Here is an 18892-nt window from a genome sequence, read left to right as displayed (position 1 = left end):
TTAAACATAGACTATAAATAAATACAAGTGTCAAACACTATTTGTACTTTGTGTTTTTATTGATATCCAAGTATTTTTGAATGAATAAAAAAAATGAGCACAAAAATGACTCTTCAGAGCCGTAGTGACTGTTGTTCTCCACTAGGTGGAGCTATTTGCCCACAGCCACTGATTTCAATTTTAACTTGAAAATCCAGTTTGTCTTTGCAACTAGTTTCATAATATAACTTTAGTGTCCAGTGATCCATGAGGAGCCTGCAGGCTGACTTTCTAATTTACTTGCTTGCATTTCAAATCAGCTGAACTCCGAAAACAAGATGCTATAAGGTGTGTGTGTGTGTGTGTGTGTGTGTGTGTGTGTGTGTGTTTATATATAGCAGGGGTGTCAAACCCAACTTCACTAAGGGCCACACTGGAAAATAAGAATCACATCAAGGGCCAGACATATTTAGTTTATTGATAGGCTTTTATTTGATCAAAAAAGTAAAATATATTTGACTGTATTATTGGATGTGTCATATAGTCTTCTCACTTATAGTTGGTCAACATAAAGTCCTAAAGAAGTCAGGAAAAAGTTCCTCAGCCATCATAGAAAAGAAGCGCCCAAAAATGTTGGAAAAAGTGACAAAAACTAGGTGGGCCAAAATGTATTGTGAACCTAAATTGATATGTGGGCCGGATCATAATCTGCGAGGGGCCAGATTTGGCCCACGGTTCTTGACTTTGACACATGTGATATATAGTATAATAGGTAGTCAACAGGGGGACATTTTAGATTATTTTTTGGGGCATTTTTAAGGATGGCTGAAGACATGAAAGGGGATAGAGATAGTTGAGTATACAGAGGCAGCCTCAGATTTTCAACTATAAGCACAATTCTGGCCGTCTGTATTTGAAGGCCAGCAGAGGCTTATTTTCCACAAAAAATCAATGTTTTAACAAGAGATTGTATTTGTATTTGTCAAAGCTCTCCAAATGTAAATTTTCAGCAAATATTAATGACTTCAGAGTCCAACGATCCATGGGCAGCCTGCAGTCGATTTTCTAACTCACCTGCAATTCATCAAGCACAAAGGGAAAACACCTGTAGAAGTGCATGGTGCGTTTGTAGGGGCTTTCTTCAAATCATCTCCATATAAACAATGAACAGGTAAATATTGACCGTATACTTGACTGTGCTCACATAGAGACTTAAAATATGTCATGATTTTAAAAATGTAAGTCCTGAATGCTGACCTAAAAGTGTTTTTTTAGGTCAGCTTAGACTCCTTCTCACGATTAGATCCTCTTTGTATTCAAATGTCTTCATATGTAACATTCAAATCGGAGTGACCACACAGTATCAACATCCACTCTGATCTGATTAAGATGGAAATGTGGCAATCAAAGAGAAAAGTACTGGGGGGTCTGATGTTTATGTTTGTATTAAAACATACAGGTATAATTTAACTAAACAATGTGCAATACATTTTTATTGAATCAGCTCTCACCTTGTGTTAGGAGGCCAGATTTAGAAACTTGAATGTGGCTCAAAAGGACTCAAAATAGGCCAATATGCACATTCAGCAGACCGTCTTCATGAGTTTAACCCTCCTAAATAAAGAAATCTCCTGCTTCCTTTTACCTGGCTCAGCTGGCTGGATACTAACACAGGCTTTTCTGGTGTAACAAAGAAATCTGTGACCCATCAGAATGTGTTACTGTAGCGCCGTCTACCTGCCGCAAATCATTCTGTGATTGCGCGGGAAAAATCAAACTAAAAGCTATGTAAAAATAGCGTTCTTTTCACTGTTTGCTGTTACAGGTCATTTAAGACCATTGTATGAAAAATGACAGAGCTTCAGAAACATTCAAAAGTTACATATAGTCACTTTAAGGATCAAATATGTTGTGTTTTATGATTTAACCCTTGTGTTGACTTCGGGTCAAATTTACCCGTTTTCAATTTTTGTTTTATATCAGAAAATATGGGACGTAGAAATAAGCGCTGAAAATGTGTAGAAGAAAAATTTTACAATTTAAAACGTTGGAAAAAGCAAAAACAAAGATTCAAGGTTGACGGGAAGACAACACAAGTTAAAGGTGCCCTGTTGAGTTTTTTCTTGTGTTTACATTCAGTGTTAGCCTACTCACCAAAACCCACTGTGAGAAATCCTTAATATTAAGATGTTACTGGTCACAGCATACCTTAAGAATTGTTTCTGATTTGCGTGATCGCTTCAGGTAAATCATTCTTGAACCTGATCACCCAAAAAACAGTCAGCCCATTTGCAAACTTCAGACCATTTGCATTCAAGGCTTTTCAAGATGATTCATTCAAATCTAACTGCCCACATAATGTCACCATCCACTCAGGTCCGATGGCGATGTAAATGTGGCAAACCACTCGTAAACATGAATCTCCAGTCTGATGTTTTGAGTCATAAGTGTAGTTGGAATTAAATTAAAATGTTTCACTGAGTTTTTAAACATTCATGAGTTAATACAATTGAATCCTGTGGGAATACAGACTCTTTGAGTCCCTTTTGAGCTTCATTTAGGCTCTTAAAATAGGATTTTCAAGATAAAATAGATTTTTACCGTATAATGTTGCATTTAACATGTCAGAGGTTGGAGGATTTGAAGGAAAAGCACTTCTAGTAAGTCTAACCCTCTTCTCAGTTATGTACAACTACTTACATTTTTATTCCCAACTTGTACATACGTTTGTACATTCTTTCCTTTGTACTTTTTTGTCTTTATTTTTTTGAACATTTGTTCTTGTATTCTATCCTATTTATTGTTTCTTGTATTTTCTGTATATGTGCTGTGTGTCTGATATTTTGCTGCTGTAGCACTAACATTTCACAAATTGGGATCAATACAGTCTATGTAATCTAATCTATTTAACAATTCATACTCCAAAAATTGTTCTGGTCCTTAGGACTTTAAGGATATTTGAAATTTACTTTAACTCCACTTTTTTTGCTCTGACATTAAGGTTCGGAGATCTACAGATCTAATGTTATTTCATATCTTATATATGCACGTATAAAGATTAAACAAAGCTCACCTTCAAATGTTTAAATTTACATTCTTTTGTGTCACAGTTTGTCATCCAATCTGTGTCATTCTAAGTGAGTCATTCGGCTGTAGATCGTACTGTACTGATTTGCATTAATGTATAAAAACAGCCTCCGACACGTCGTAGTCAAGCACTGAAGATGGGCACACAGCTGTTCATGTTCGGCAACTGAAGACGTTTTGTTGGTAAGTGAACGTCTAAGTAAATACGTAGCTTCATATATTGTCATTGGTTTTGTAACTATCTTCCATTGCTTTATTTCTTAGTGCAATGTGACATAAAAGATTAAAGGATAGAAAAAGCGTATATAAATATGATTTTGTTTTATGCAGCTTGTCAAAATTGTTATCACCAACAGGATACAAAACGGATTGTTTATAAAGCACAGAAAAGTATAATTCATAACCCTTTAATTCTGTGTTACTACTTTTTAGCTCATTTTTAACTCATTACAAGTTTTACACTTTTTTTTTGTATATACAGTAGTTGAAATTAGCCTTTCCTTCAACAGCTGCAACAATAAAGTGATGTAGAAATGAATGCATCAGTAATCAAAATACAATAATATAACATAAGCCTGTTATTCTAGGCCATTCTGCATTATAAATACTTTACTTTTGGTACTTGAAGTACATTTTGATCCCAATACGTTTGTACTTTGACTAGTTTGAATGCAGGACTTTTCATTGTAACAGAGTACTTTTAAACTGTGGTATTGCTACTTTTACTTAGTTAAAAAATCGGAATACCCCTGGCTACATTGCAGAGGATGTCTTATGATAGGAGTCCAAAAGACTCAGCAAAGTGAAGGATCTCATTCAAATGTCTTTAAATGGCCGTGTGCTGATTCTGCCCTCATGTTGGATCTTTTTTTTCGCCCACAGTTAATGAAAGCATCATGGACGAGGCTACGTTCGTGATCTTCCTGCTCGCAGGTGTGATTTATGTGATGATTGATGGATGATGAATTATTGAAACAGAACATCACATAGTCTGATGTTTCAGCCGTGGGGTGTATGGGCGTTTTGTATTTGTACGTCTTTATATAATGTTCCAATTTTTCCTTTTTTGGTAATTACAATTTTGTCCAAACAAGTACAGGTGTCAAAACATAGGATACACACATAGTATCTTCATAAAAATACATTTTAAATTCCAGTTTGACTTTAAAAAATCCTACATTTTTAACAAATCCACTTCCCTCCTCAGGTTTCTGCGTCCCCTCCACTTCCATATCAGAGTACTGCTTTATCGATGTTATGAGGACTTGGTTTGAAACGGAAAACTATTGCATCCCTCATTACACTGCAATGGCACAAATACAAAACACAGAAGACATCATGACGATGATGAACAGTGTAGTCTCGTTGGGAAATGACAAGGCCTAGATAGGACTGTATGGGGGCATTTCAGAATGGAACTGGGTGGATGGAAAACCAGCCCCATTTGTTTTTTGGAACGTTGGTGAGCCAGAAAACGTTGGTGCCAATGAGTTCTGTGTGACCATGACTTCGGATGGATACTGGCACAATGTCAACTGCTCAGCAACGAGACCTCATGTCAATTTGGGGGAAAGTACATTTTTGACATTCTGGTACTTTAGGTTCTCATTCCGGGCTTCTGAATCTTCTGCATTTCAGAGGGAACTTTACCTTTTACTCCACTAGATTGATCTGACAGCTGTACTTACTGTGCAGATTAAGATTGTTAAATTCAAAACTTGCAATATGTTCACAAAAATCTAGTGTCATTATAAATTTGGCACCGCTTATTTTTCTACAATCTGCTGCTTGACTGAAAAACATTTCAGTTGTTAAAGCTTTAGTGCGTAACGTTTTGATATTAATAGACGTCCGTTACATTCAAGCCGTTGTCAAATGAGTTGCTACAAAGCTAATTAAGACTATCAGCGCCACACAACTCTCTCTGTATTTCTCAGTATGGCTATGTTCAGAAGATTGTGTCGTCCGGTAACTTTTTCAGTGCAGAAACTCAAGTGAAGATAGTGACCTCTTCTGAAGAGTCTATCATGTTTTTTTTAATCCTCCGTGTCCTCCTTGGCTACTAGCAACTGTGTGGGGAAGGGGTGGGGGTGGTTCTTGATCACGGGAGGCTTGTATCATGTGGACGCGCCTACAGTGTTGTTGTCATTACTTAGAATTCCTCATGGGGGCGACAGAAACTACGCACTAGAGCTTTAAGCTTAAGTTATTATTTAATTAAATATCAGTGGGGGAAGATGTACTCAGATCTGATACGGCAGTGGAAAAATACAAGTCCTACATTTAAAATGTTACTCAAGTAAAAGTACAAAAGTATTAACATCAAAATAGCCTACTAAAAATAAAAAGTGAAAGTACTCATTATGTAGAAATGGCCTGTTTCAGAATTATAGGGTTAATATATTTCTGTGTTAATTAGTGATGTTTTAAGGATTGTATGAATTTAATATTGCACCTGGTAAAGGCGGGGCTAATTTTAACTACTTTATACACTGCTGGGTATTTTGATCAATAATAATGCATCATATTTTATCTTTTGTATTTTAATGGTATCAATAATCTGACAATCTAGTAACATGAATGCAGTGGAGTAAAAAGCATACAGTAGCATAAAAAGGAAATACTCAAGTAAAGTACCTCAAAAGTGTAGTCATGTACAGTACTTGAGTAAATGTACTGTATGATATGAATGAAGTTTATCTAAAAGAATGTGATTGAAATTTACGACGCGATCCAGTGATGATTTTACTGGACAAGACTTTGTTGCGCACACAAACAAAAATGCTCATTGTACATTCAGAAAAGGTTTAACTATTTCTTCCACTTCCTCTTTGTTTCAACAGGTGGTGAGTTCCGTGTTAGCACGCTGGAGATGACTTGGAATGAGTCCAAAACGTCATGTGAAGACGATGGTGGCATTCTGGCTATTATCCCTAATTAAGCTATGAATTCGGAGGTCAAGATCAGATTGTCAGAATTTAGTGAAGCGTGGATTGGCCTCAGTAGACACCAAATGAACTTATATCGTATTGGTCAGAATCTGGAGTAAACTATATGTTCACAAACTGGCAAAATGGACAACCTGAACGTAGCAGAATTCTGAGGAAATTCAAGGTGGAAACTTTCTATGGGAATTAATGGGAATAAAATAATTTTAATTAAACATATTATATATATATAATATGTTTAATTTTCAGAAAACACCATATTTTTGTTGTACTACACATTGCTGCAACTCCTCTTTTCTCCCTGTGTGTTGAACTCTCTGTTTTAGCTACAGAGTGAGACCTCTCACTTCTATTCCATCTTTGTTACTGCACATGCGCAGTACCTAGGTAAGGACTACTAGCCAGTCATAAGCAGAGTATGAGGGCTTGCCACGCTAGCAGCTAGCCTAGGCGTGCATTATAACGTGTTACAAAGTGACGCACGTTTGTCTCTGAAGTAAAAGCTGGACTACAATAGAGCTGTTTGGAGCAGTTGGTGAACAGTGTTTTCTGTTGGAGATGGTAAGTCCCTTTGGGGTGGACTTTGGGCTTTTTCACTTTGTAAACCTATAACATGCACAAAAAAAGATATATAACACAATAAAAGAAAGGGAAAAAGTCAAAAGCATAATATGAGCACTTTAACTGATCATTTGATCTATAAAATGACAGAAAACTGCAAAGCAAAAAGTGATCAAATTGTCTGTTTTGATCAACCAACAGTCCAACATATTCTATTAAAAAATGTAAAAGGCCACCAACGTGGTTCACACAAGTACGAACGCTGACACCTCGAGCTACTCAAGATTGATTTCACACACCTAGTTGTGCTCTGGAAGGCGTCAGCTGAAAAATCTTAGCGCAAGCTGACGATGCAGTCTGAGCGTTGCAGCTAGGGGGCGTTATAGCATGAAACAACATAAGAAAGCTGACCCCTTCTGTTTGGGTTTGCTTCTGCTTACTCCAATTCTCCACTGGGTGCGTCTGTGCTGCGTTCCGGTTTTGTTCCGTCCTCCGCCATGCGCCATACCACACCGGGAGTGCCTCAGAAGCGGAGCGTTTGCCTGCCCGACTCGCGTGTTCATTTAGCTAGTATCTACCTTCCACTCCAAGCACTCCTACATTTACACTCCATGCCTTCTCTTTTCTGGCGTTGTCCTGATAAAAAAGATCTGTGATGTCGTATTATGTGAAGGAACATGTTTTGGTGGAACATGTGTACTTTCAAAAGTTGTTGTTGGCTGGGCATGGGGTTGTCATTTCCATTTACGTACAATACAGGCCAAAAGTTTGGACACACCTTCTCATTTAATGTGTTTCTTTATTTTCATGACTATTTAAATTGTAGATTCTCACTGAAGGCATCAAAACTATGAATGAACACATATGGAATTATGTACTTAACAAAAAAGTGTGAAATAACTGAAAACATGTCTTATATTTTAGATTCTTCAAAGTAGCCACCCTTTGCTTTTTTTGATAGCGCTGCAAACCCTTGGTGTTCTCTCAATGAGCTTCATGAGGTAGTCACCTGAAATGGTTTTCACTTCACAGGTGTGCTTGGTCATGGTTAATTAGTGGAAGTTTTTCCCTTATTAATAAAAAAGCAAAGGGTGGCTACTTTGAAGAATCTAAAATATAAGACATGTTTTCAGTTATTTCACACTTTTTTGTCAAGTACATAATTCCATATGTGTTCATTCGTAGTTTTGATGCCTTCAGTGAGAATCTACAATGTAAATAGTCATGAAAATAAAAAGGAAACGCATTGAATGAGAAGGTGTGTCCAAACTTTTGGCCTGTACTGTACTTGTATGGGCCATGTTTGTGCCCTAAATAGCAGCAACACTCTACATATGATGAGCTGGAACTGGGGAACTTTAAAATTTGACGATAAATGATGAATCGAAAACCGTTGCCAATTTGTCAGGCTAGCTGTTAGAAAACGAAGATCTTGTGTGTGTGTGCGTGCGTGCGTGTGTGTGTGTGTGTTTTTTGCTGAAACGCCTGCCTGTTTGTGACCCTGCAGCAGATCAGAAATCACGGAAAACAGTGGTGTGGATGAGGATCCAGTCCAGCGCAAACATGAAAGATCCAGCTTGTAGTGCTGAGCTGCTGCAGCTGTGTGTGTGTGTGTGTGTGTGTGTGTGTGTGTGTGTGTGTGTGTGTGTGTGTGTGTGTGTGTGTGTGTGTGTGTGCGCTCTCAAACAAAAGAATAAATACTTTGATTATCATCTTTCTTCTTCTTTAGTTGCATAGAGCACTTGCTAATCAAGGTGTGACTGACTTTAAACTGACCTAGAAGAAACAGCCAGTGAAGCAGACCAGGCAGTGCAATGACAATAAAGGTACACACACACACACACACACACACACACACTCAATCTACTCTTTATATCAATTTTGTCTTTCCGTTTAGATGCTTGTTGACACTATAAGAGCAACTCCCATAAAGATGCACCACAGCATCGTTCATACAAAGAAGGTTCACTGTATGTAGTTCAGTAAATTACTCTGGAAACACATAACATATATTAATATGTGTGCCATTTTAAGTTAAAGATTGGAATCAGAAAAGCTCAGCCTCGCCATTTAACTGTTTTACTTCTTGTGTGTTATATGTCGCTCTGGATAAATCAATGTGTTTCATCTGTTAAGAGCTGATTTCAGTTTTGAATGAATTTCAATTAGACAGCAGCGTGTTGTGTGACTTGGAGGTAATTTTTAGTAATATAGTGACTTAGAACCAATATATAAATTCAGAAATATTTATTTTCCATTTAATGTCTTCCATAATACTGAACGTAATTGTCATTATTCTTTTATCTTGCACTGCTGTTTTTGTCCATCCTCATAATGCTTTAGTTCTAAAGGGAGTTATAAATAATGGCAGTGAATAAATACATCCAATAAGAATGAATGCATAAGTCTGGTAATAGCCCATATTTTTGTTATCATCAAAAAATCTCATGAAAAAAAACATAGAATTGATCCAACTAGCAAGATTGTGTTTGCATCCAAAGCCTGAAATGTCTTGTTGTCTAAAAACACTGCTGCACTGGGTGACATGTTTCTTCATTACCATGAACAAACACACTGTAGTTGATTTGGACTCAATCCCACATACACTCCCTGCTGCCCCAAATACTCACTCGAGCATCAAATGCGTGTTAATCCACGGTTGAAAATAGTCCCAAACAACTGCTCTATTTTCCCACCAGTTTGAGTAACGTTGCTAAAAACTACAGCTCAGCTGTTGTAGAAAACTACAATTAAATTAAAGTGTATATTGGTTTAAAACATGTAGACGCATGTCTTTGTGAAAGTACAGACTAGAACAGGGGTGGGCAACCAGTTCAGCATAAAGAGCCACAAAAAAAACACGCACCATAGCAAAAAGCCACACAACACCTGCACGTCCATATTACAACAGTGACTTCCAGATCTAATGAAAGTCATAATACATAGCAGTTTTCATAGGTTTTTTTTTTCTTACTTAGATTGACTCAGTGGGAAACCTGACAGTCTTTGTTATCCACAATCCTTTTTAGGTCTGGTTGTACTCGGTTGTGGCCACTCTTTCACTCATTTGTCACTAGAGGGGCTGTCGTGGAAGTTTCCTTTGCAGCAGGGGGGGAAATTTCAGAGTTTAGTAAATTGAAACAAATAAGACAGACTGAGACTAAAACCAAGTTGGGTTTTTGTATTTTATTAAAAAAGATATATTTGCAAATAGGATCAACATGATTTCACAAAAGGCCGCAGCCCAGTGTGGAGTCAGTTTCTCAAATGAGTGAACAGAAACACCAGGCTTATATGCATCTTCAGAGTGACAGCACACGCACTTGGATTATTATGACGCTACAATTTTGACAGGCAATCTGATACACATGAAGACAATCAGATGAATACAAGAGACATCTCGGAGCCATCTCACCTCCTCCTCCCTGTACGACTTTCACCCCCCCGTTACATCTTAACTGGCATGAGAAAACTAGAGATAGTTTTAGGGTGACCTTGTACCTTTATCGGTTCAGGCTCACATAATGTTCCAGACTGGATGTCTCACAAAGTTAGAATCAAAATCTGCATGTGGGAATGAGAGACTCTTTCAGCATTTGTGAGAGCAGTAAAGTAGAAATAAAACATAAAAATATAATGAATTGTGCTTAAATGTAATTTTGCCATTACAGGGCTTTCAAACAATCAGCAGTAAAAGGGTTAATGAGGAAGGTGATCTGTGGCCGCTTTTTTTCCTCAGGTTGCAGAATCTGTCCATAAAAAAACTCTGCTGCATTATTTTTTTATTTTAAAATAATTGGCAAATGCATCATTCAAATGCTTTATTTTTTGTTTTTAAACTTATCTGAAATGTTTCAAAAAGTAAAAAAAAATCTACCAATAACACAGCCCCCAGCCACACAGTAAGAGCCTCAAAGGAGCAGGCAAAGACCCGCATGTGGCTCAAGAGCCACAGGTTCGCCACCCCTGGACTAGAATATTGTTGGCGTTGGGGTTTTCATGGGCTTTGTTGACAATAACAAAAATATATCCTTATATGTGACAAAATAGAATCAATTTCAGGGAAATGTGTGAGTTTTTAACATTCCAATATGTTTTCTAGACAAAAGATATTGAACCATTCTGCATAATCACAGTTGATTATATATACAAATCTATATGTGTCATTTATTTTTGGAAAGTGCCTGCCCTTTTCCAAACAGTTTTCCAATGACAGATAATGAACAACTAAACACGTTACACACTGGGCCTCTAAGTTAAGTTTTAGTTAAATGAGTGACGTCTCACGACAGCCTGCAATCAGGAAATAAATTAAATGTAAGACTTTTTTTAAATACCTTCTAAGGTCTTTTTGTTCTTTTTAAAAGACTTTTCAAGACCTGCAGATACCTTGCAATTACAGTCAGAGGTTGGACACGGTAAAACGTACTTAAAAGACCTTCTTTGACATTAACAACCTGACCTCAGCACGGAGCTTAACTTCTGGTAAACAAAGGCTGCAGCAGCAGTGAAACTACAGATCTTTTACATTTAATTTTACTGCTTTGAATAAGAAATCACTTCCTAAAAGATTTGCTTGTTCATCTCCTTTCTTTTGCCGTCTGCAAACCAAAAAAAAAAAAAAAATGATGTTTTGATACACAAATTGATTCATTCAAATGTTCCTGTCCACATGTGTTTTTGTACTTAATGGTATACAGTGGTATTTAAGGCAAAAGTAATATTTGGGGAATACCCTTTCCTGTTTTTCATCATGACATTGCCTCTGTTCATAAAGTCAAGTTTCCCCAGTTTGGTGTTGGAGGAACTTGACTGGCCTGAACTCAACCCCGTCCAACACCTTTGGGATGAACCCAATGTGTAAAGCGTGTCTTTTTATTCCGCCTTGTGTGTCTTTTCTTTCATGTCTTTTATGTAAATCACTTTGAATGGCCTTCTTGTTTAAAGGTGCTATACAAATTACTTGCCTTGCTTGGTGCCCAAGTGGCCACCAAAAAATGATAAACTGATTTGCTGCTCACTTCAATGTATGATTATTGAAGCTTAACCTATACAAACTAAACAAAATGAGGTTAAAAAAAGAATTCAACTACGCTAAACTAATGGTCTGCACGGAGTAGAATATTTATGATACAACCAACCTCCAAAGTATGACTTTGACCAAAGTCATACTTTGCATATGAAAATATTGTCATACAGTATGGGGGTTATGTTTTCTTGCTCTATAAATCTGAGGATTAATTACGAAGACTTCAGATCTCATCCCTATACCAACATTCAACAGAAGGATTTTAAACTTGTGAGGATACTTTTATAATTTTATTGCACTTTTACAATAAACAAGGACTGCAGGTCCTTATCCAAGTTTTCTTTTATTTAAGAGCTGGTAGAGTGTAAGTTTCAAAATGAACATTTTAAAGTTGCTCCTGTTCTTTCACATTTGTTAATACTGAAACTAAATAGTTAGAATCTGAAATCTTTACATCATAAAATGTGGAGCATTGTTTTGATGATTTGCAGGTCAAATGGTGTTCTATATGTACAGGAACTGGGATAACTTTGCTTTATGTAGACAACTTGTTTACAAATGAACGTTATTTTAACAGCATTTACATTTTTCAACTTTATTTCAACAGAGAGCAAACTAGTGGTGTTGAAGGTTTTTTTTTTTTTCAACCTGAACCTATTTTCCATTGTTTTTGTGTGTGACTGACTGCTGGAAACAACAATCTTTAAAATGTGTCCAGTATTAAGCTAGAACGTGGTGATCAGCAGCCGCAGATCGTGCTGCAATGTAACCCTGTAGGGCAAATGTGCATCGTCAATTTCGTCAGCTAAAAGTGTCGTCTTTGCCACTGCAGGCTCAGATTATTTTTCTAAATGTCTGCGGAATTGCGATCGCTAAACCAAGTCGATAAACCCTACTTTTAGCGTGTATAGAGCCAACATATTTGTGAGTGTAAATTGATAAACTTTGTGTATATTTCAACCAAACTAGAGTGGTAGTTGTTGGAAATGTAGAAAGATGACCCAAAACGGCTTTTCAGAGTTTTATTTTGTGTCTATCGACTTTGAATAAAGTGTATTTTACGATGATAAAATTACTCTTTATTTACATGGAGTCTGGTGGGTTTAGTGATCGCAGTTTCATGGATGTTTTTATGTTTAAAAACAGGATCTTACTCTTTAAGAGAAAGGTCGACCTCCTTAGAAATTCTTTCCATAATGTTATCAGACACTTAGAATATTAATCTGAGCCTGTCAGGGGTAAAATGAGCAATTCTGTGGACATAAATTGAAGGTGCCGATTGCCCTAATGGTTTCTCTGACTGCCGACTGCAGCGGCCTTGCTTAATTCTAGAACAATGTCAAAGATTGTTGTTCCCATCAATCACTTAGACACAAAAACATAAGAAAATAGTTTAAAAAGTTAATTTAACCCAATTTTAAGCTGGACTCTAGACGTCTAGACTACCTTAGAGCTGCGACTCAACAAAATCATGATTATTAGGCATCACCAAAAACATTAGAATGATCCAATGAATACAAAGTAAACCAACAATACATCTTTACTTTGCAGTCCTATAAGGTGCCTCTACACACAACTTATAAAAGTACACAGGTGTTTTCACTTCTTTTCTCATATGACATTTTCTTCATCTGTCTCCCATTAATGTTGCAGCCACTTGGACTTTACCTATTCATTAATGAAGTTTGGTGACCTTACATTCTTAGCCTCTCCCAGTAACAACCAGTGCGGAGATCCCAATCAGCAACAATAACTGGAAACACCTGTGTGGTCACACAGAGGTTAGTAAGTCCAGTGTTACATTTGTTATTTACATCTTTTTCTTCTTGTTTGCAGTGAAAATCAGAAATGGATTGCGTGACTCTGATTCTGCTCTTCCTTGGTAAGGTCAAATAATTTACACAATGTCATGGATGAAAGATGTGTTTGTGTTCGCACACACACACACACACACACACACACACACACCACGGTATTGTAAACTTGATGAGTCAAATAAAAGTAAATTTACAGAGGGCAGATATTTATGCACTGTTAAAATTAGGATTCATTATGATCCTTGCTGGCACTTAAAATAAAACAATTTATAAAATAATTTTCACTAGAAGAAATTTGCTTTGTATTTAATATTTTAATACAAATCCTTACATACATTTTTCAGATTTTTCTTTTACTTTGAAACCTTTAAAATTGTGTTTTTAATCCGTTCAAATGATTCACTAAACAATAAATATGCCCTGTCTCACCAACCCTCAGGATTCAGCCTCCACTCCTGCTCTCTCTTCCCCCCCCCATAAGTACTACTATGTTAACTTGGCAAAGAACTGGACCGATGCTCAGCTTTACTGCAGAGGGAAATACTCTGACCTGGCGACCATTGTAAGCATGGATGATATAAGCAAGCTACAACCTGCTTTCACCTATTCATGGGCATGGATCGGAATGGCAGATGACCCAAAGTCCTGGAGGGATAGCATGGGCAATGACTCCAACTCCTGGAGATCATCAGCAACTGGTGAAACGAGCAAAACTGGTTACCAGAACTGGGCTGTAAGCAATCCATCAGACACAAATGGAAATGAAATGTGTGTGGAAATGTACCCTGATGGAACGTGGAATGATGCGCCCTGTGGACTACTCAACAGTTTTGTTTGTTACAATGGTAAGAAAAGATTTGAGTTTATGGATTTTTCTCACTGACTGCAATTGTTCACCCGTGAATTTAGGAGAAAATGTCACAGCTACAGGCAGGAAGCTTTTCAGATGCAGCTCAGCTCTCCTTGTGAACTTGTCTGGCTCCATCTTCGACCCTTTTTACACCAAGGTCGTTCATTGAATCCAAACTGTTTAATGAACGGATTACTTTTTAATGATTATTCAGTTTTACATTATTTTCAAGTAACACCAAACAATTCCTTTAACCAACCAATCTCATTCTCACCAATGCTTTAACTCTGAGTAGCTGTGATGCAGCAACAGGAATAATTGAATGAATTGTTAAGCTGGCTTCATTTCTGTCTGTTGCAGTTACAAACCAAAACACGAAAACCTACGTGTTCATCTCAACTTTGAAAACGTGGACCAACGCCAGTGACTACTGCAGAGAACACTACACAGACTTACCGATGATCGAGAATGATGTAGAAAACAATGCAGTCTATTCTGCAAAACCAGCCTCTGCTCAACCTTGGGTTGGTCTGTACCGAGTGCCGTGGACTTGGTCCGACAAAACCCAAAGCTCCTTCAAACACTGCCGAAGTGGTAGCCCAAATAACGATGGTGGTAACCAGTACTGTAACTGTGAGAATTCTCTCCATGAATGGGATGATGACACCTGTTCAGTCAAGTATCCTTTCATCTGTCATCAAGGTGATTGTTAAACAACACAAAGATATTGATGCAACATGATGTTATGAGGAAGGATATAGTGAGTTCTTGAAGATATGTAGTGAGTTAATAGTTCTGTAAGCTGGGAGTTTGTTTCAGTTGAAAGGTGCTCTAAATTTGAAGGCCAACTTTTTTATCGGTAAAATAAGGTTGCTGAATATGTCTGAGGATAAGCAGATACATAGGGGTGTGATCTTGTTTTAAGTAGGAGGGATAGTTACATAGGAGCCAGTGGTAATGTCTTTGAGTATATGAGGGTAACCAGTTCAAAGATTTTTAATGTACTGTAATAATACTGAGACGTTCAAGATGTAAATCAAAGGTATTTTGGTAACCAATGTCAGCGTAGTCCAATATAGGCAATAAAAACTGTGAAACTATTATTTTCCTCATCTGAAAGGTAAAGCAATTTATGGAACGATAAAGTATACCCAGATTACGGCTTAATTTGTTAAAGTGATGGTTCGGAGTAATTTCACCCTAGGGTCCTTTGCACCATGACCTCGAGCCAAACACCCCCCAAGAAGCTTTTTTCAGCTGGGTCTAACATTGGGAGAGTTAGCGTAGAGTAGCATTATCAGCTGAATTGCTTAGCGCAGGGGCTAATGGACCCACGTTTGTATCTCGTAAATGACCCCACTAATAATGCCCGAAATGATAACAAACGTTTACTTTAGTACAAATAGGTTATGTACTCATAAAACGATGGATTGGAAAGTTTGTAAGTACACCAGAAGTTTATGTAAATAACACTTGCCTGCTGGCTTCTGCTCTCTGTTGTTGTTGTTGCTGCTGTAAGACGAGTGCTTAGGGCTGTCTACAAATTACAACACCGAAAAGAGATGCAACAAAAACATTTTTTAACTAAGTGCTGTAATATAACTAGCAGGAGACAAGTAATAACTGAGGTAAGTTTGGAGACATTACCTTATTTAATCATTAAATTAATAAATATTTTGTTGTATCTCTTTTCGGTGTAGTAATTTGTAGACGGCCCTAAGCACTCGTCTAACAGCAGGTAGCAGCAGCAACAGAGAGCAGAAGAGAGCAGGCAAGTGTTCATAAACTTCTGGTGTACTTACAAACTTTCCAATCCATCGTTTTATGAGTGCATAACCTATTTGTACTTGTGTAGACGTTTGGTATCATTTCGGGCATGATTAGTGGGGTCATTTACGAGATACAAACGTGGGTCCATTAGCCCCTGTGCTAAGCTATTCAGCTGATAACGCTACTCTACGCTAACTCTCCCAATGTTAGACCCAGGTAAAAAAAGCTTCTCGGGGGGTGTTTGGCTTGAGGTCATGTTGCAAAGGACCCTAGGGAGAAATTACTCCGAAACATCACTTTAACAGTGCTCTCAATGTTTTTTAAAAGAAAGCATTGGATCCATCCTTTTGAGTTTTATCAACAAAAATTGACAGAATCTGTCTTATTGTTTTGTGTCTGCATGTTTGTTGTACTGTTCAGTTTCAAAAGTGAAGACTACTGTGAGGATGAAGTTCGAGACTAGAGCTGACATAACCGATCAGCTACTAACACCCAGATCCTCCAACAGGTACAACTCTTTCTCTGTTTAGTTTTTTGAAGATGTTAAATGGTAGGAAACAAAGTCTACTGGTACAGATTAATAAATAACACGTTTGTATATTTCTTTAATTCCTCTTCAGCTGGATGCAGAGCTAAAAAGACGTGGATGGACTGACTTCAAGCTGCGATGGAAGATTCAGCCCAAAAAACAGGAGGAAGAGAAACTCACAGAACCTCCATGTAGTTAACATGTTTAATATATTTTTTATCTGCAAAACTATTACATGATATTATAATTTTGTTGCGTTGTTAATTAAGTAATTTGCCTATATAATTATGCTTCAGCTATTAGAAGATAATATCATAAATTGAGATAATTAGGTTTTTGGTTGTGTGCTGCACATTGTCCTGCTGTTGATATTAAAGATGTCCTGACGCACAACCCAAAAATGTAGCAACTATTTTGATAATCCATTAATCATTTCAATCATTTCATTTGAATAATTTTACTTAGACCCAAAGTGAAGATTAGCTGCTTTTCTCTGTTATATATTTTTTTTATTTAAATTTTTTTTACTATTTTATGAAATTGTATAGACCAAATGGAATAATGGAAATAATCGTTATACATAAATAAGCACCTACAACAAAACGTTTGTGCTTTCATGTACTACAGCCTGATGAAAAATTAATTGAACTATTTTAATCGCTGTGTGATTTTATGTGTGTCTTCAATGATGTGAATGAGTGTGTTCCTCGTTTGCTGTTATAGTTGGTGAGTACAGTTTGGCTGTGTCCCATTCTCCTTTATGGGATATTATTAAGCCGCCTACACACGATACGCAATTTGCTCTCTGTGCACCGCTAGGTAGTGCGCAGAGAGCAAAGCGCAGCACAGGTAAACCTCATCAAGGGTGGCAAGGAAGCTATTTCCTGTTGCTAGGTAACCTGCTGTTATTTAATTGGGCGGCGCTTTCGAAAAGTCAGCAGCAACTAAGTCAAAGTTGAAAAAATTTGAACTTTGAGCGCAGCGCAAAGAGGCAAATCAGAGGAAGGAAGGAAATCAATGGACCAGCCGGCGCGAAGCAGTTTTGCCGTCCATCATGTGTAGGTGGCTTTAGGCTGCGAAGAGCTCACTGAATAGCTGCCTGTGTTATGTTTGTATTGGTTATGATGCTTCAGTGAACTATTCACATTCTAGGTGTTGACCTTTGACCCCATGAAGTCAGAAAAATGAGTAAGACGGTTTGATTTGAGTAAAACATGAGTAAAGTTACTTTGAGGTTGTCTTTGTTATTTTACCTATTTTGTTTATTACCCAGCTAGAATTTTTTGGTTCCAAGAATGTTGTGAGAATGTTATCGTGCACTGTTCTCGTAATGTTTTTAGTGGGAAGTTTTATTTTTTTAAATTTTTTTTAAAGGTAGAATAACATTCTATAAAAACATTCTCAAAATGTTTGATATTTTATTTGATTGTTAGAAAATGAAGCCCTAACATTCTTTAAATGTTTTCAGTGGCACTTTTTTAATGTTATTTTAGAATAGGATATGCTTTAAAACCATTATTCAAATGTTTTGTGGTAACATTTAGTTAAAATATGTTAACATTGTTAGAACATTATGTCACAACCTTCCTGTAACAGTTTGACATAAAATTTCCTGGACTACTGATCACTGTGGTCATTAGGATGACTTAGATAATTTACCCAACTACTGGACAATTAACACAAGAAAACAGTTGATATTCAAAAGTCTTTCAGCATAATTACTTTTTTCATTCATTTATCTACAGTATATTGTGTGTGTGAAAATACTAAACCTGGTAACCTCTGTAAAGAAAGTCCTAGCTATGACATCTAATATCAATATATTGCTGCAAGGGAAGCTAGCTAGCTGATCAATTTAAATAGATTCTATTGAGCCAACAATGTTACAAATTAAACATTACAACTCTCTGACACATATAAACAAACATAAAAATATAAACCACATGTGCCTATATCAATATTTAACAGAGTAGTATGCAACAATGTGTACAAGCTTGACAGACCATGGTCATATTTCACCCTGAAAACAAAGTGAGGTCCGTGTGGCCAGCAGATATGGCGGGGGGTTTCCTTCAGTTGTCAAGAGGTGATCTTCAAGGCTGTGGCAGGACTGAAACACAAATAAAAAAAACATCTCCATATAAGCCATACATTTAAAAAATACGGCATGGAACACAATATTTGAAATAGAATTATATTGTCTTGACAAACCTTGTGAAATTCGACCAAATGATCAGTTGCCTCTCCAAAACTGATCTTCTTGGACTGCTTCCTTCCAGCTGGTTGTGGCGTGAGAAGATGCAGCAAGATGAAAAGATAAGT

General features: G+C 37.1%; 1 protein-coding gene across 2 annotated transcripts; it reads left to right on the top strand.

Moving 5' to 3' along the window:
* Positions 1-1043: 1043 nt before the first annotated feature.
* Positions 1044-17797, top strand: LOC114557681 (macrophage mannose receptor 1-like). Of its 2 annotated transcripts, none has more exons than XM_028581292.1 (6): positions 1044-1150; positions 13441-13486; positions 13861-14266; positions 14632-14973; positions 16462-16549; positions 16662-17797. In XM_028581292.1, the coding sequence occupies exons 3-6, from the start codon at positions 13990-13992 to the stop codon at positions 16675-16677; spliced, it is 723 nt and encodes a 240-aa protein (XP_028437093.1). In that variant the 5' UTR covers positions 1044-1150; positions 13441-13486; positions 13861-13989; the 3' UTR covers positions 16678-17797. The 2 variants fall into 2 exon arrangements, with proteins under 2 accessions (XP_028437093.1, XP_028437094.1); XM_028581293.1 differs by lacking the exon at positions 1044-1150 and adding an exon at positions 8330-8401.
* The last annotated feature ends 1095 nt before the right edge of the window (positions 17798-18892 follow it).

Source organism: Perca flavescens, chromosome 6, assembly GCF_004354835.1.
Source record: "Perca flavescens isolate YP-PL-M2 chromosome 6, PFLA_1.0, whole genome shotgun sequence".
NCBI classification, from domain to species: domain Eukaryota; kingdom Metazoa; phylum Chordata; class Actinopteri; order Perciformes; family Percidae; genus Perca; species Perca flavescens.
Note: the sequence above shows the minus strand (reverse complement) of the source record. Positions and strands in the feature narration are given on the sequence as shown.